At 37.2% G+C, this 19,838-nt stretch overlaps 1 protein-coding gene across 1 annotated transcript; it reads left to right on the top strand.

Annotated features, from left to right (window-relative positions):
* Window positions 1-3,826: 3,826 nt before the first annotated feature.
* On the top strand, window positions 3,827-11,655 carry LOC144707451 (polyadenylate-binding protein RBP45-like). Its single transcript, XM_078580562.1, has 7 exons — window positions 3,827-4,485; window positions 5,171-5,627; window positions 8,347-8,402; window positions 8,495-8,625; window positions 8,716-8,800; window positions 9,754-9,945; window positions 10,745-11,655. The coding sequence occupies exons 1-7, from the start codon at window positions 4,123-4,125 to the stop codon at window positions 10,745-10,747; spliced, it is 1,287 nt and encodes a 428-aa protein (XP_078436688.1). The 5' UTR covers window positions 3,827-4,122; the 3' UTR covers window positions 10,748-11,655.
* The last annotated feature ends 8,183 nt before the right edge of the window (window positions 11,656-19,838 follow it).

The following is a 19,838-nucleotide window of genomic DNA, read 5'->3' on the forward strand; positions in this document are numbered from 1 at the left end:
GAGGTCTGAAGGAGCTAGGTATTTAAGGTTCTTAACTTTTTATAATTTGAATCGTTCTTTGAAAAAAATTAGCACGTAACTTGACTAAAATACAGGGGCGACAAGTTCACTTTTTGAAGACATTAACAACCAAAATATCTTCCTCATAAATACTCAGCTTTCATTTAAAGAAATTCTACATAGACTTCGAAGACTTGTCATTGCAGCTAGAGCGTCACCACAGAGAGTTCACCACTATCGTAATTTATGCCATGATTTGGGCATGGAAAATCAGAACTTGCTCATTGAAGATGTGCCCACCAGGCGGAACTCTACATATGAAATTATTGAAGTAGCTTACGAGAAGAGAATTGTGTTAGATAAGATGGCAAGTGATTATCAAAATACAAACAAAGCTAGTTATTCAATCACGGATGAAGAGTGGGATCTCTTGCAAAGGTTTTCTGATGAACTAGAAGGCTTTTGTGATGATACTAACATCATTTCACAGTCACAAACCATTACATCATCTAATGTTTTGAGGGAGCATCAACTTCTATTAGATCAGTTGCACTACGTTATTTATGAGTTGGATGATATGCATCCTGATCTCTCAAGGTCATCAAGCAAGGAATAAACAAGGTCGCTTAAAATTGCATATGGTGTGATGAAGGAGAAGTTGATGGATTATCTAGATCACTCAAAGTTGAAGCCTATGTTCCCCGTTGCGACAATATTAGGCCCACTAAAGAAGCTTGAGTTTATTTTCGATTATGAAATATTTTTCATCATCCACACTACTAGACAATTGCTAAATAAAGTTTCCACCTCTTTAACTTCAACCAACCAAAAAATTATTGTAGAACATCCATCTATAATTGCAAAGCGCTCAAAATTAATGGTTGCATTGATAGAGCCTGGAAAAACAATCATAAGTCCAAGTCAAAGATCCACTAGAGATTAATTAGATGATTAAAAAAAGAGAGAATTGCATTGGTCCTTGTGATGACCTACTCAAATGGTGGTCTGAAGTTGTTTTTGCAAAATATCCACTACTTGTAGTTGTCGAAAATGAGTTCATCTCTATTTGTGCTTCGAGTGCACCATCAGAGTGTCTCTTTTCAACAGGAAGAGGAATTGTCACTTTAAAATGTTGGGCTTATAAAGCCGATGAGGAGAACAAAGAGGAAGATGGTGAAGTGGAGGAAATTTCAGAGGATGATGATGAAGGCTAAAAGTTTTGTGATCATTATATAGTTATGCTATTATTCAAAATTTAGAATGTCTTTTCCAATTGTGTATTATTTAATTGTGGTGTATGTCTATCCTTCTTTTAAATTGTAGCAGCAAAGTGGCGCCATAGAAATGTTATATTGGATGTCGTGGCATGATTGAACTGAAGAGAGCTAGGAAGCAACATCTAAGTTGTGTTTTTCACTTTCCAAGATGGATATTGTAAATTTGTTTTTAATGCCATATTCTCTTAGGAAAAGTTCTTTCCAATTTTTCATCTTTGACTTTGACTAATCAACATGACTGGACCAGGAACGAACAAGACCTAGCCGAAACCAGATTGAACTTTAGAAAAGGTTTAGTTCCATGACAAAAACCCCAATGTGATTATATCAGATAACAAATATTTTACAATATCCTTGTGATCTAAGCGTGGAAATTTCCCAAATTATTGACAGTTTAATTCCTTTATCCCTGAAAATTATCACAACTGACAACATCACTAAAAATTTCTTACTTCTTCAAAAATAAATTCAACATTTCTTCATCCGAATGAGAAATAAAAGGCTTGATCAGTCATCTGTCCTGAACTCCGTTAGATGACAAGCCATGCAGCAGTTGACTGAATGGATAGTACGTTTAATCCTGTCTGGGCCGTCCCAAACCATCACCCGTCACCGTTTTCTCCATCTCTGAAATCCTAGGCTATTAACTCTTTGCTGATCCCGTTCCGTTATCCATTCCATTTAACAGCTTGGTTAGGAAGGGGATAAAAGGCAATACATGCAATGGATGACTGAACACAAGACTCATTTAATCCCTTCCTGTCCCTCCCAAAACTGTCATCTGTTCAAGAACTAGTCACCCATCCATTTGTCCCGTCTGTCCTAAAACTGTCATCCGCAGTCCATTTACAAACCAACCATCTATGCATCCATCCATCCTGTATGTCCAAAAACCAACATGCATTGTACGTTCATGAACTGGTCATCCATCCATTCCCTCCATCTCAAAACCGGGATCTGTCATCGTTTAATGAACCCCATCATCCATCCATAAGTGTTTGCTCGTCCCAAGCCTGATATCAGATGATGATATCGGGATGGGATACTAGATGGTCTTTGCCAACATCTGGGTATCAGATGGCAATATCAGATAGTGGTTGCTAAAGTACTAATACCTGATACAATTCTCTGTTCTGATATGGGCATCCGTCTTTGTCTCAGGGGTTGTATGGTGATATCAGATATCAGTTTTTTCGATATCCTATGTATACATATAAATATTAATTCAGTAACATGTCGTTTAACTAGGAAGCACATACGTTTACAATGAAGGGATAGGTTTATTATTATTCTCTTTGCGAGTAGTATGAATAGTTGCTAACAGTTTTTATTAATATTCAACTAAGTTGAATGGTTGAATTTGAAATAAATGTTTCTGACCAAACTAACTAGATGCACTAATACAATATTTATCTATTACTTAATACTCTGATTTCTTAATTCGACTTCTATATATCAGATATTGATACCTGGATACCCATTTTCAGCACATATTTTGACATCCAATTCCTGGATATCTGCTTCCAATATTATTGGATCTGATCTGATATTATTAGATCTACGATGGACCTTCTCAATAGCCAGTACTGGTGGATATTCCATATTGGGTGTCGGAAATCATTTGAATTTTGATCTGGATATCGGATATTGGTTGTCTGGTATTGGATATCAGGTGAACACTACGATCCATCTATACTGCCCACCCAAAAACCTTCATCCGTTTACAAACCCCATCCCCCACCGTACGGACCGTTCAACCTAAAACCGTCATCGGTTTACAAATCCTAATAATAATAATCATCCTCCTCCGATATATATAGAGAGAGATAGAGATAGAGATAGAGATAGAGATATAAAGAGATAGAGATAGAAATAGATAGAGATAGAGACAGAGAGAGATATAGATAAAGAAAGAAAGAGGGATAGAGATGGAGATAGAGATAGTAATTAAAATAGAGATAGAGATAGACGGAGATGTAGAGATTGAGATAGAGGTAGAGATAAAGAAAGAAAGAGGGATAGAGATGGAGATAGATATATTAATTAAGATAGATATAGAAATAGAAATAGCGATACAGATAGAGATAGCGATAAAGAAGAAAGAGGGATATATGTGGAGACAGAGATAGTAATTAAGATAGAGATGGAGATAGATATGGTAATTAAGATAGATATAGAAATAGAAATATGGACAAAGAAAGAAAGAGGGACAGAGATGGAGACAGATAATAATTAAGATAGAGATGGAGATAGAGATATTAATTAAGATAGAGATAGAGATAGAGATAGGAATAATGATACAAATAGAGATAGAGATAAAGAAAGGAGAGATAGAGATGGAGATAGAGATAGTAGTTAAGATAGAGATAGAGATAGAAATAACGATACAGATAGAGATAGATATAAAGAAAGAAAGAGGAATAGAGATGGAGATAGCAATTAAAATAGAGATGACGGACGGAACCATTTGTTCGTCCCGTCCGTCATCTTTATACGACTGGTGTAATAATAATAAATAATAATCATTTATTCAATATCCAGTACGGCCCTCCCCCCTTTTTCTTTCTTCTCGTATTAGGGTTTACTCCGAACCCACAAATTCCTTATCCTGCGCTCGAATCGGTTCTTCGATCCGAGCCATCCTCGATAATCTCCCGTCTGGTTCGGTCTCTTCTTGATCGTAGCGTTCCCCGATTACCTCCGATCTGGTTCAATCTGTTCTTGATCGTACCGTTCCACGATCATCTCCGATCTGGTTCAATCTGTTCTTGATCGTACCGTTTCACGATCATCTCCGATCTGGTTAATCTGTTCTTGATCGTAGCGATCTGGTTCAATTCCGAAGATGATGCACCCGAACCAAGGCATGGTTCCTCCTCCGCAAATCGACCAGCAAATGCAGCCTCAACAGCCGCCGCCGATGCAGCCGCTTCAGCCCTGGGCCATGGTCGGCCCACAGCCACCGCAGTACCACCAGCCGCCGATGCCTCCACCGATGTGGACTCAGCAGCCCTCTCAAATACCTCCGCCGCAGCAGATGGGTTTTCAAGGGCAACCCCCGCAAGTTCAATACCAGGGGCCTGCTGCTGTGCCCGCTGCATCTCCTCAGCCGGGTTCCGCAGACGAGATCAGAACTCTCTGGATTGGAGATTTGCAGTACTGGATGGAGGAAACGTATCTTCATAGTTGTTTTGCTGGCACCGGGGAGGTACTTGTTGTTATGATTGCTGTGATTTTGGATGGGTTTTGTCTTTGGGAGAAATGGGGAAGGCGTCTTTTATCTGGGTTTTTCATTTTGATGAATGATTTTGCGGGAAGCCATCACATGGAAGCTCTGTAATTATCTAATAATCTTCCAAATCTTTAGGCGTTTGGTCTTTTAAACATTCCTCTGTAATGCACCGTAGACTAAAGCCGTTAAGCTTCAAACATTCATCGCCTTTTTTAGGGATCAGCTTTTATCTGAAATTTTCAAGTTTTGTTTTAGTGAATGATTTCATCGGGAGCCATCATCCCAGTGTAGTGGCGCCGTGTCTACATAGAGCTGACATTTAGATTTAATTTCTTATCTTCTATTTCTTTAGGAGTTTAATGTCTTAAACAGTCGATGGAGTTGGAATATAGACTTACGATGTTTCACTTTAGACAGTCATATCCATTATTGAAGAGTCAGCTTGTATCTGAATCTTTAGACAGTCAAAGTATCGATTTTAATGAATGATTTTGTGCAAAACCACAGTCCTAATTTGGAAGCATGCTCCATCTTTCATTATCTTAGTGGTTAGTGCATTATATCCTTAATCATTTGGTGTTTGGTGTCTTGAACAGTCAACCGACTTGCATTGTCGGCTAAGATTAAAATTGTCATCTCCTTATTTCAAAAATTGTTTCAGGTTGTTTCGACAAAGATTATTCGCAATAGGCAGACTGGAATATCTGAAGGCTACGGTTTTATTGAGTTTATTAATCGTGCTGCTGCGGAAAGGGCTCTGCAGACATTCAATGGGCAACCAATGCCAAACGCCGAACAGGTTTTCAGGCTCAACTGGGCAAGTTACGGTGCAGGCGAGCGGAAATCTGAAGAAACCAGTGATTTCACCATTTTTGTTGGCGATTTGGCCGCTGATGTCACTGATTACATGCTCCAAGAGACATTTAGGAGTCACTACACGTCTGTTAAAGGCGCTAAAGTTGTTATGGACAGGGTAACAGGAAGATCCAAGGGCTATGGATTTGTGAGGTTTGGTGATGTGAATGAGCAGACTCGCGCAATGACGGAAATGAATGGTGTTTTCTGCTCCACGCGACCAATGAGAATCGGCCCTGCTGCCACCAAGAAGCCCTCAACTGGTACTTTCTTTTTTTGGTTTAACTTGCGGTTACTGTTTTTAAAGGCCTCTACCAGGGAGGAGATTTTGCTTCTCATCAATTATTTTATGGAGAGTAGTCCGTTTCTCTTATGAGTTGTCCATATTTTGGGAAGAACCTAGATTCCAGGTTTCATATCGAACGACATAACCAATCTCTATCCATTCCCATCCAGTTTAATAATATTTCTGTCATTGGATTATTTTACTTTTGTGATAGTTTAAATGGATTATTGAGGGTTTATATCCCTCTCTCTCTTCTCTTTTTTCGTGTTGCGTCTTAGGATACGGTGGATTCTTGTTTTAGAGTTTAAGTTCCTTCCCCAGTAGAGGACTTCTCTTTATTATGTACAATTTATCCCCGCCTATGGATCAGTCTAGGGTTTCATATCATTGGGCAGGCCAAAGTCTCGGAAAAACCAGTATTCCTGATAATTTCTTTTTTCATGCCGATCCAATCAAAAGGTGTTTTCTTATTTGATGATTCTTTAGTGCTGTCTGGGGTCCCAGTCCACCTCTCTCTCATCTTTTGTGGCATTATTGGAGTCTTTTGATGGCTTATTGATCATTTCTAAGATTTTGAACTAATCCTCATAATAGTTGATGAGACCTTTCCAGAGCTGTAGTGTGTGAATCAAATGATTTCACAGATTTTGTTCCAGATGTACAAGTTATGCGTCACTATTTGCTTCGGCTATTGTTCCAGCCATTTCCTTCCCAGTACTTTCCTTTGTCGAATTGGGAGTATTTAATATCCGGGTTACAAAAACTTATAGAAACTCCTTGTCTCGAAGCAGGATAACAAGTGGCTCACTTCTTATAGGGGCCTGGAAATGACTTCAGCTGTGATGCTGATATCCTTTAGGTCAGTTTTCCTTATTTACATAAGGGTTCTACCTTAATTTAACGTACCCGCAACAACCTTTATGCTACATTAATCCGTTACATTCTTTCTCATTACATTTAAGAAAGAATTTCAATTTTATTTTATTGGAAGGATTCGAGCTTTGAGGATCATCTCCCTTGTAGATTTGTGGATCCTTTTGAGCATTCTTATATGAAGTTTGTTAAGTTAGTGATGCTTTGAGACTTTCATGGACGTCAATGGACGATGGGGGATCTTTTCTACCTTTCTTTATTGATCTTATTGAGTGAGGGTGGTGTTCTTAGGGTTTATTTCTTAGGATTTGTCATTTTCTTGATGTTAAATTACTTTTAAATACTTATTCTCCTTAAAAGTTTCACTTTTCCCGGTGACTTTGCCCTCTGACTCGGTCAAGTGACATGACTTTGATTTATTATCTTCCTTAGGGCTTATCTTTCTTAGGATTTATTATCTTCTTCATGTTAAGTTATTTTTAGATACTTCCTCTATAAACTCTTTCTTTTCCTCGGTTTCTTTGTCTTCTCTATGAGTCAAATGACCTGACTTCAGTTTCATATCACCAACCTTTCAATTGTCGTTGTGGGATGAGTTTCTTGGAAACTCGAATGCATGCCTTTTCTCAGTCTTACAGCGCGAGGAAGGAAAATTGGTTCTCGAGAGATTTTTTGTTGTCTTATGTTTCATGTGTTCAAGTAATATGGAAACCAGTCTGATGTTTTGCCTTTCGGTATTACACATGTATTCATGGGAGCTCAAACCCGGCCGTAGATGTTGTAACATCGTCATTTATCTTGTATGCAGGATATGTGAGGGTTGACTAATTTAACGAATTTATCAGTTATTTATTGTGAGGGTTGCCTAATATAATGTTTGAAATGATATACGATGAAGTTGTTCTATCCTTTAGCTTCATGGCTTTTTAACTGCCAGAAATATACCTGTTTCTGGCGGTTTTGCTCTGATTATCCTTTTCAAACATCATTCAGATGTTTATGCCCTGCATGACACTTTGATTATAATTGCTTTTTTGGGAAACGATATGTTTTGTTCATTCTGTTCATTTGTCGGCCCATGAAGGGGGACCTTCTCTGTTGGAATTGTTGGATTTTGGTCCCAAGCTTTATTCTCTCTTCTTCGTAGTTACCTGTCTTCTGGAGTAGAATCGTGTTCTTGAGGGCGGAGCTCACGCGGGTTTTCCCAGGACTTGGCTCTCTGCTGGTTGCCCATAAAGTTGAGGAGATCTTGAGACTGCTACCTCAATAAGCTAAAATTCAAATATTTCTATAATTTATTTGGCTACTTTGGGATTCTGGCTTCAGTTGGTGCATAAAATGATAGATGTATTGGTAGTTGGTTCTTTCAAGATAGATCGACCTCCGGGAAGTATATGAACACCACTTGTCATTAACCGATGGTTCCTGGAAACCTGACAATGGACTGGGATTGGCATACATCACCATCATCTTCCGGGAGGGCAACATGCCAAAGTATGGAGTCAGAGAAGAATGGACCGATTAAATAGCTGTGTTTGATGAAGGAAAAGAATGGAGTCAGAGAAGGGGTTTAGTTCAATTTCCGTTCTGAATGTCAGAATGGATGACTGGTGATGGATGGGAGTCTGTCCCGTTCTCTTTGTCATTTGTCCATGAGCCTTACGACCACCCTTACCTATGACCCATTGTAGATTGTGAGCCAAAAAAGATTTATTTAATCGGTCTCCTTTGCTTGGATTCTTGTTTGTATAACCATGTTCGTGTTTTGTGCGTCTAGAACTCCAGAATATGTAATCATCTTATTCTCCTCGCCATATATGCAGCTTCTTACCCAGCCACCCAAACGACACAAACCGATGGGGATCCAAGCAACACCACTGTGAGTAGTTTTTCAATTTTTCATCTGTTTATTCATTTTCTTATAATTATTTCTTTTTTTACTCTCGCCAAATTAATTTATGATGCTTGTAGATTTTTGTGGGCGCTTTGGATCCTAGCGTGAATGACGAGCTTCTGAGACAAGTCTTCGGGCAATATGGTGAATTGATCAGCGTGAAGATTCCTGTTGGAAAGCGCTGTGGGTTTGTCCAATTCGCCAGCAGGTTGATCTCTTTTCCTCAAGTCCCCGGATTAAAGGTTATAAATGGTGATTTATACTTGATCATTATCATTTTTGATGGTACCGTTTTTAGGGCCTGTGCTGAGGAAGCAATGCTCATGCTCAATGGGGCGCAGTTGGGAGGGCAAAGCGTGCGTCTCTCGTGGGGCCGCAAACCGGTTGGATGTTCTCTGATCTCTCTCTCTCCTCTGTTCTTCCTTTCTTTTTCCTTTTTTTCTCTTTCTCTCTAAAAAATGGTCCTTATAATTGCTTCCCTTACTCTCAGTTTCTTTCATCCCTTCCGCAGGGGATTTTATCATCTTTCTCTCCGTCTCTCTTTCTCCCCTCCACTCCTATGTATAGAATGTAGGTAGAAGTGCTGCAGACGTCCTGCACTCAGGCAATACAAAGAGCCAACAATAGAGATGCAGTAGACGCTCTCCTTAGGCAGCAGACGATCAGATGTAAGCAAGTCAAGAGAGATGACAAGAAGATAAGAGAGAAGAGAAGAGAAGAAGAGACTACGTTCTTGTTTTCTCAAGGGAAAAATCTCGTCGACCCTTTAAGGGCATTACATCTATATTTAACTTGATTTATTGGGTCTGTTAGACCCAATAAGATATTACAACGGATAGAATGGAATGGGTGAATGTTAATGGGACGGAATGGAGCTCTTAACCCTTTCCTATCTCTTCTTCTCTATTACTTATTCAGTTTCTCCTTACTCGATGTTTCAAAGGGCTTTCTATTGTCTTTCTCTACTTTCTCTCTGTCCCTTTTTTCATATGTATATTTCTCTACCTATTTAACTGCGTCCTTTACCAGTTTCTGTTTATTTTGTTCTCTATTTGTTCGTTATATTTTCTTCTGTTTATGTAGAGTACCTTGCTCTCCTCTTTCTCATCACTCTATCTCTTCTTATTTTCTCTCTCTATCTATCTCCCCCTTTCCTCTCATCATTTCTTTCTCTTTCTTTCTCTCTCCCACATAACCTCCCTCCTCTTTTTCTCTTTCTCCCTCCCACCTTTCCTCCTTCCCTCTCTTTTTCTCTCTAACAATCTCACCTTCCTCTTTATGTGTTTTTTCCTCTCTCAATCTCCAACTAACTCTGTTTACTCTATTGTTTTCTCAGGGTCAACAAGAGGCAAGTCAATGGGGTGGGCAGTATTATGGATACGGGCAAGGGTACGAAGCGGCAGGAACGTATGGATATGCGGCTCCACCAGACCCTAATGCCCCTACTGCTGCTGCTGCTGCGTATGGTGCTTATCAGGCCTATCCTTCTTACCCTGGCTACGCACCGCAAATGCAACCATCGCAGCAGGTCCGTTTCCCTTTCTCCAGTTTTCACATTGTCTTGCCGCCTTCGCTGATAGTCTATGGTTTCTCTTAATTCTTAATCTTGTGGATTTAGTTTTTGCTATTAATATCTTATTCATAGTTATTATTTGACGAAATGTATTTGACGCTGTCAAATTTAGACAGTTTTATAAAACCGTACCCCCAGAATCTATGATCCAATTTGATTTTTGTGGCCTTCACTGACGATCTTATCGGTGATTGAAATTCCTTGTGTAGTTGACTTATCTTCTGTTAATTATATTAATTCTACATTTCACTTTTCGCGAAATCATATGCTGGAATATCTGCATGTTTTTAATCAATATTATCATAGAATTCTTCGCTGCCCATAATCTAATTTTTTCATTTGATTTTACGGCCTGCGCTGATGAGTTATTGATTTAAAAATGCAGTGTGAAAATGCATATCATTCATGTGATTTAAAGAAATCAAAGTGTATACCCATATTCTACCTTTTCATGCGATTTATTTGTCATTCTTTTTTTACAGAAATTTTCACGAATAGTTTCGACTGCCTAATTATTTATCTTCCTTTTGATTTCATTGTTTCTTTCATCTTGTCTCTGTTCTGACGAGTAGAGTGATTTCATTGTCGCAATTAATTCTGTTTTCTCGGATTATTTACCGCTATATATGGCTGTCAAATTACTTGGAATAATGGTGAAAGTATATAGAATGCCGAAATCATTCTTATTTACCACAATCTTTTGTACTGATCCATTAGGACATGGAATTAAACTATCCTTCCTTTCTGACTGCAGTGAAAGGAGCCATCCTAAAACCAACCTCGGCCACGGGGCCACCTTGTTGTCTCTCTATATCTCATTACCCACTTAGTTTTCGTATCTTTTCCTCCCCCAACCATATGATTCTGAGCCACATTTATCTTTCTGCCCTTTTGATTCCTCTCTCTTGTTCCGTATCACTTTCTCTATCAGGCCGTCTTCTGCATCTTTCTCTATACACCTTGTTGTCTATCTCACTATCCACTTAGTTTTTATATATTTTCTCTCTAGCATCCTGTTCTGCATCTCTCTACACGCCTGGTTATCAATCTCACAATCCACTTAGTTTTTATATCTTTTCTCTCTTATCCGGTTCTGCATCTCTCTACACACCTGGTTATCTATCTCACTACCCGCTTAGATTTTATTTCTTTTCTCTTTAGCATCCGGTTCTGCATCTCTTCCACCCTCTATCATATGATTCTGAGTCTCCTTTCTCTCTGCCCGCTTAATTCCACTCTTTTTCTCTACTTATCTTGTTCCGTATCATTCTCTAACAGACCATCTTCTGCATCTCTGTCTACCAACCTAGTAATCTATCTCTCTCTCTACCCATTTTGTTGTACATCTCGCTCAATTCATATGGTTTTGCATCTATCCACCAGGTTCTTTATCTATCTCTCTACCCATCTGGTTGTTTCCTCTATCCGTTTGTTTCTGCAGTTCTCTCTCACCAAACATCTGGAGCAGTCTTTATCTCTCTCTCTACCTTAGCTACTGGCAACTGTCAAAGTCATCGAGCCTCCTTAATGAAGACGGCGACGTCGATTGTCAACGGTGATCACGGTTCACTTATTGTATGATGTTGGCAGTCTATGATGAGCTCTATGACTGATTTGAGGGAATTTTTTTATTACTAAAAAAGGAGCATGTTCTAGGATTTAAAATTTTCTTTATCTTGGTATACATCATAGGATTCCTTACTAGTTTTTTTATTTTATATGTATCCATCGTTTTTGCATAATACTTAAAAAATATTAGGCCAGCAAATGGTGTTAATGAAAATTTCAATACATAGATCTTTTACATGTATTAGTTAAAAAATTAGTTGAATTTTCTAGTGTCTTCCACTTTTTCATATTAAGTGTAAGCCTAATGTGATTCTCCAGAGCAAATCTCAGAAATATAGATAATTTTGGATTCAACATAATAAAAGTATCTAATATGACATGGCTCATGAATATCTATTCATCATAAATTATTCTATCGGTACACTTTTTTTCTTAACTAACAGTATAAACATTTTGTTCAGTTTAATTTTTGGATCTAAGATTCTCTGACGTCATGTAAAAGAACCACTTCAGCAGATGTGAATGATATAATTATATCGGCACATTTCATATCAGAACTAGTATTTAATTTCACATATATATATCTAGATTTAATACAATTTAATATATATACTTCAATAATAACATCATTATAATCAAGATAAATTTGATTTTCAGAATCATTTGTTGGGCATCTAAACTGATTGATGTAGTTGACAATGGAAAGTTTATCAATATAATTTAGTTTTCGTCATTCAAATACAATATCAATTTAATGTAGTACTGTCATACAAACATCTATAACTTCTGGTTCTAAATACAGCTATCAAAATAATCATATAGTGAACATCTAGTCCTGCCAGTCATAAAAAGAGTAGGTTTCTACTCTCCCTCATTAATTTAATTTTTTCCAAACATCCGTTGTCTATAATGCGTAGGTTTCTACTCTCTCTCATTCCAATTAAAAAAAATGGCTTGCAGTATATTTCTTGTCCCTAATGCCAATAAGATATGTTGATATGAAATATTACACTTTGTGGATGAGGATCAGACCTTGGACGAGTAATGAAACTAATTTAATTTAATTCAATCAAAATAATTTAATTTTTTTTCCAAACATCCATTGTCTATATTGGGTAGGTTTCTACTATCCCTCATTCCCTATCAAAAGAAAAGTGGCTTACAGGATATTACTTGTCCCTAATGCCCAGAAGATATGTTGATATGAAATATTATGCTTTATGTGGATGAGGATTGGAGCTTGAACTGGTAATGATCGTCTGGCTACTCCTTGTTTCATGATTGTCCTCATCTCAACGTCACCAATCTCAGCATCAACGTCACCAGAAGCTCCATGGTTTGTACATTAAGCTGGGCCTTTTAGGAATGACTATTATTAGCTTAACAGAGAATAAGCACTCAAATTGACCACTTGTGGCACATGACTATATGAAATCTCATGCAAGAGCCAATAGATGTAAATAATCCTATGCACCAACATCACTCCACCAAAAGAGTGACAAAATTTTATCTTTCTTAAACTTAATGTTGAGATAGGACTCCATCCTCAAAATCTTCCATAGGAATGTCTTTTATAGCCCTACTAGGCATCATAGAAAGGACATTGCTTCTTGCTTATGGTGGGACATATAGATGCCTTATTGTGATACATGTCAAAATTTGCTTCAGTTGTAAATAAGTGTTTGTGAAATTTTTTATGGTGTTCATAATTTAGCTTGCATGGCAGATAAATCCAAAAAATAGCTTTACGATCTCAAAAAATTCCTTTAGCGTGCCCCACTTGTCAGTAGAGGCTCACATGTCCTTTTTTGGTCTTCCTCTGATGTATTGATATAGTAAGATTGATGACTTATTTGCTTTGCATATGCTTCATCTATCATATCTGAAGTTTTTTTTGCACCAAATGGGTTAGTCTAACCAATTTGGGTATGGTTTATATGGTTGAGTTCTCTTAGAAGATTCGTTTATTATTAGAGTTTCTTTGTTGGTGTCGTGATTACCCTAACTAGGTATTTGAGTTGAGTGGTGGTATCTCCCACGAGATTTCGATGTGATGGATGGTGACACCATATTGTGCTGCCTTTGATATCATTCAGGTCTTTAGTGTTGTCTTCATATTCAGGATCACTTTTATCTCCTTATGAATTTAAAACATTTCTAAGAGACACTATCTACGAGATCAATATTGATCTCACGGGGGGTTCTGGTGTGACGATAATCAACATGTGGGTCACTAATGTAATCTGTAATTTAGTTATGTGCACTTGTTCGCAACCCTTTTATTTAACATTAAAATGAATTAAACCAAACTCAGTTTGGCCAAAAGGGGTCAGAATATGATTGAGGTGAGAAGAGGTAAGAAGAGAATAGAGAAGACATAAAGATTGGGAAGTAACATTTAAAAGCTGGGATGATACATCACAGTTATGTGTCACTTCATCAGTATGGACATGGCCGCTAACTTAATGCACAATACTAGACTGCTTCGTTCATATTGTTCTGTTTTGATGTCATTCAGCACACACTGGTAGAAATTTCACTAGATGTTTGATAATCTCAATTTTTAGGGTATTTTAATTGTTTTCAGAATTGTGTTCATGAAATATTGACAATGAACTTGACTATGTGACATAAACCTAGACGAACAAGGGTCACATGTAAAAAATATTATTATTTGTATGCTTCTTAACTAGTGATTAGGGTATGAGATGTAACAAAATAAGGTGTAAAGTAAAATATGGAGAAAAATGATAATGATGGGACAAGAAGGTGGTGATTAATTACTACATAGAGATTATAGGGAATTAATGAGACACAACGAATGACTTTCACGAAATCATAACGCCATCAACAAAACGTTTAAAGTAAGTACATGTGCGCATATCACATCCCTGATTTCTTGGGTCTTGGAGCGAGATGAGTCGAGCTACTCAAGTTTGCAGCCTCTAGACGTAACCACGTGATCCTCGGCACATCGAATCTCCTCCTTTCCCCTAGCAAACTCCGTTCACCCTTTGTTTTCCTGATCGTATAGGGAGTGGGGAGGTGTGGGGAGAAGGTAGAAGAAGGGGAAGGTCCCAAAACAATTCTGTCCTGGATGAATTTCGTTATGAGCCTTCCCCTATTTATACTTAGCAAGTATTTTTCATAAAACCCCAAACTTAAGTATATCTTATGATGTCCAAAAGACCATTTGTGTGTGACGCTCTAAGGGATTATATTAGTTTAGTTAATGACTCCAATGGCCCAATAATATTTATTAGCTTTCTAAATAAAAATATCATCACATAGATTAATTAATGTTGGATCAATTTAACCTAGTTGATAGGTTGAGGCTCCAACACGTAGGGTTCCAGCTACACCTCGTGCTTTAGAAGATACAAAGAAGTGAGTATCCACTCACTCATGGAACATGCTCGCTATGGATTACTGTGTATGTATAGTTCCTCATCCACTTGATGCTCCTAGGAGGACAGATGGTCAACTATCAAACCTAATCGGTCATCTAAGTTGGTATTGATCCATTCACAACTCATCAGAGAACTCTTCTCTGAAATTTCACTACCTTGGCCATGAACTTCATTGTCTCATCTTCCTTGAGGTGTCCCTCTTATAGTGAGGGTCGATGATCCCATCTTACCCACTCAATCATCTTCATGAACTTCTTGATGCACTCGAACTAACACTATTTAGAATACTATGATTAGAGACTCATTGGTCATAGTCAAAGTATAAATTTCTGTCTGATGGAAATATATGTGGCCAGCAAGGGAATCAGAGATTCCACATCTCGTTCCATACTCACAAATATAACATATTCATTATAGTGCATGTCTGATGCTTATAATGAAGTCCATGAATACATGATCGGACTTAGTGAATTATGATGAGATTGTAATATGGAGATCATTAGTCTTTAAGCATGTGTTTTAAACATTCCTATTCAAAGGATACGCGAGAAGGACATCGAAGTATCGGGCTAGAATAGTTTATATCCTTACAAATGATGCCGATGTCGGTGATGGGATACGTGTAAAAACTTGAAGTGAAAAGTTCTCTATGACAAGGTTCAATGTTAACTCACCATCAATGAGTTTTTAGCTATTGAGGTAGCATGAAGACGTAGAACCTAATACCGTGTAACACTATTTGATGGTTGTTTGAACAGTAGAATAGGACTTATGGATGTGCAATCCCAAGAGTCTATTCAAAGCTCACATGGTCGAGCGATTATCTGCATATGAGGATATGATGGAGATGGTTGAGATGGTTGAAATGACGGGAGAGTGATATCTACCAGGAGAATGGTTCTCCGGTTCAATTTATTGTTGATGTCGTCGTTCAATTCCATCATGACTCGAACTTAACTTGCTTAAGAATGTCAAAGGTGAACCTTTAGAAGGTAACATCCTAAGACACCTTATTTGGTATGAACAATGGGAAGGTGTACCATGTCCTTGAGAGGGAAAAAGGAACAAAGTATGTTAAGGTGTCCCTAGAAGGATATAATCAGCAACAAATATTTACACTCCGATCTAAAAGGTCACTAGAAGAGGAACTATGCATAGTAACTCGTTAAGATTGCTCAGAGAAAGTTGAAAAATATGGATGTCTTGATTTCTTAATATGTGGAAGAAAGTTGCGGAAAAGGAAACATGAAGTTGAGGCTAGGAAGTATCGTAAAGGTTATGATGATCACCATATGGATAGTGAACCTCAAATTTCACTTGGGAGATATGGTCTTTAGAAGAAAATCATTTTTCTAGCATGAAAAAGATCATCCGATCTGTTATGAACAGATTTGGATATTCCCTAATTATTGAGAACAATAGTGTTCCATTTATTTGAGAAATAATTTGATTACTTTGGCATCGATAGAAAGGGAATAATTCTAGTGGATGATTCTTACCATTATCTCAAAGTGATATTGCTCATAACAAGAGCAAGAACTATGTGAAGAAAGCTCATCTTTATGAGCATACACAATATTGTCAAACAGTAGAGAACTCAAGATGCATGGGATGCATAGTTAGCGCATTTGATTTTGAATCATATGCTAGATGCTAATCGTACCTGTTGGGTAAATACCCATCCCTCCAAACTTATGAAGTGGAGAACGTATCAATGATTTGTTATAGTTGATACATGGGGATGTATGTTTCTACATACCTGAAAGAGTATGAAAATTTTTCGATGCGCGATCAAAGAGAATAATACTTGAGTATGGAGTTCATATAGTTCATGCATGAAAATATTACCTATCATAACTTAGTCATCCACTCACTAATGAGATAAAATTTTCATCAAAGAGGTGGATTGACACTTTGTTGGACATGGTGAAATCCATGACGAGTAACTTAAGACTCCTAGTGAACCCATGTATAGATGCCCTCATTACAATTGCATGAATGTTGAACTTGTTACCCATTTCATCTGTGAATTCTATTTCATAAGAGTTGTGGAAAGAGAATGAAGCCCAAGTTTAAAAATTGGGAAGTCTAGCCCAGAAGATGAGGCGTAACTCAGATAAGATGGAGTTGAGGACTATGAGATATGGATTTTATGGATATCCAAATTGGAAATTTTGGATAGTACTTTTACAATCCTAAGGAACAAAAGTATTTTTTTGGTTAAGGATTGTCTTGTTGGATGACACATACCTTCTATGAGAAGATAGTGGGAGCAAAAGTAGTGTCAGAAGGAATTCCAGAACCATAAATATCATAACCTCATTGGATGAGGAATTAGTCCTAGACTTTTTCCAAAAGAGGTTCATATGTTTGGTAGAAGAGACTAGATAACTCGATCATCATGTTGGACATCGTGATTTTGAGTTAATGACAAAACACTCTAGCTAGGAGATGGTGATCTCTAACATGTGAAGATGCTATTCTAACTTATGGAGTGAGCGAGAACATATGGATTCTGGAATTTGGTCCACACATATCAACCAAGTTTTGAACTTGGTCGAAACTCTAAAGGGTATGATACCCATTATGAGTAACTAATCTTTTGATAAGGATTAGGTGCTGATGGGCAAATTGAAATTGTTCAAAGGAAAAGTTTATGGAGTAAGGGTTCGCACTAGCTGCCATGATACAGTCCACCAGGATCGTTCTCACCAAGAAGCACACTATCATTATGGAATGAAGAAATGGCGGAAGGTGTACTTGATACAACCTAAATTTATACATCCAAATGTGCAAACTGCCAGAATCCAATTATGGATTTAAGCAGGCATTCTGAAGTTAGAATATGAGTGTTGATTGAGTGATCAAATCTCATGTCTTCATTGAGAATGAAAAGCGAGCCATGCGAGTATACATGACTACTAGTGGGAGCACAAATATGATCATAATTATCATATTCCTTATATAGATTACATTCTAATCATTGAGAATGATGTAGGAATGTTATACTCGATAAAAGAATCATTGTAAAATATCTTCTCCATGAAGGGATTTTGGCGAAGTAACCTACGTATTGAGAGTACCGATCTATAGAGATAGGTCAATAAGGGTTTTACTACTCTCCGAATCTATAAACAAACATATTATCACCAAAGGAGTTTTGGGAAGGGAAACTCAGAGAGATGTTCACTGTGCCATGATAATAATATTAATCATGCACATCATTCTATGTGCAAGGCCTGATGTGGCCTAAGTTCTAATAGTTATGAACACTAAATAATATGATATGTGTTCTGGATGTCTTGAGAAGACAAAAAGGATCTGTATTTGAGTTCATGGAGAAAATGGAATATGAAATACTTCATAAAATTGATCATAAAATTGAAATGTTCATCACTAACCTTGGGTTTATATTTGATCATAAACCCTAATCAATGGTTATTTGACACCAATGGTGCTATGCACAAGTGAAATAGTCTAGAACTTCTTAAGACACTTCATAAAATTATTAAGCCCTAATCAATGGTTATTTGACACCAATGGGTTGAAACTAAAGGGCTACATAAAATTGAGTTTTTAATAGTGCTCAAATGGTAGAAATTCTACATTTGAAGTTTTCTTATACAATATGGAAGTATGTCCTATTGGAAAGTTTCCAAATAGGTCAACTTGAAATTTGGCGACGAGAAAGAAGTATGTCACTAAGTTGATGTTTCAGAAGAAGAAAGAGTGATTGAAATGTTCATCACTAACCTTGGATTTATATTTGATCATAAACCCTAATCAATGGTTATTTGACACCAATGGTGCTATGCACAAGTGAAATAGTCTAGAACTTCTTAAGACACTTCACTTGATTAGGAAGATTAACTTTAGTAGGAGATTACATAATGGGAGTGTTCCATTGAACGACATTATAGTAGATCCATAGACGAAGCCATTGGCTCAATGTATTTTGAGTATCACTCGTATACAAAGGGGCTGTTCACACACGTGATTGGCTTTTGTCCAAATGGGAGATTGATGGAAATATATGTGGGTAGCAAGCCAATCACACATTTTGCAAATACAACATATTCATTATAGTGCACGTGTGATAATTATAATGAAGTCCATGAATACATGGAGTCCATTCAGTGAAATATTTCAGTTGAAGAGCATCCAATATTTATCCTTAATGTCTCTATACTAATGGCTACGGGAGCGACCATACTCATCATATGAGTGAGGCTAGATAGTGCTATTCTATTTCATTACTTTGATGTCCTTATTGAGTATCCTTACAATATGAGTAATTAGATCACATGCTTAAAGACCTGTGATCTCCATATTACAATCTCATCATAATTCACTAAGTCTGATTATGTATTCATGGACTTCATTATCAGTATCACACATACAGTATAGTGAATATGTTCTATTAATAAACATGGAATGAGACATGGAATGTGTGATTGGCTTAGCCACCAAATATATGTCCATCATTTACATAGTCATAGATTTGCATATTTATGTACCTACATTTTAGGTACATAAATATGTGTATGTGTATATGTGTATTTATGGACACCAAATATATGTCCATCAAGTATCACACATATACATATTAAGTGTTACCATTTTTGTGTACTTATGTATTTTGAATTTAAGTATGTAAAAAGATGCACACATACAGTTTTGCCTTTGTCTCTTTTTATTTCTTTATTGTTGCTTCGGATCAATAAACATTTATAAAAAACCCTAGGAAACTTTTCAAAGTCCTTATCTCTTGGAAAAATTAATAAAATTTGTTGAACTTAAATTATATCCACTAACATCCAATATATTGTGCATTTAGTGGCTCAATAACTTTGTGGCCCATTTATTAGT

The sequence above is a fragment of the Wolffia australiana genome, chromosome 9 (assembly GCF_029677425.1).
Source record: "Wolffia australiana isolate 7733 chromosome 9, ASM2967742v1".
In the NCBI taxonomy this organism is placed as follows: domain Eukaryota; kingdom Viridiplantae; phylum Streptophyta; class Magnoliopsida; order Alismatales; family Araceae; genus Wolffia; species Wolffia australiana.

Coding starts and splice junctions, on each gene's coding strand:
- LOC144707451 (XM_078580562.1), top strand. CDS start 4,123: ATGATGCACCCGAACCAAGGCATGGTTCCTCCTCCGCAAATCGACCAG. Junction 8,626..8,715: donor TTTGTCCAATTCGCCAGCAG/GTTGATCTCTTT, acceptor TACCGTTTTTAG/GGCCTGTGCTGAGGAAGCAA. Junction 8,801..9,753: donor TCTCGTGGGGCCGCAAACCG/GTTGGATGTTCT, acceptor TTGTTTTCTCAG/GGTCAACAAGAGGCAAGTCA.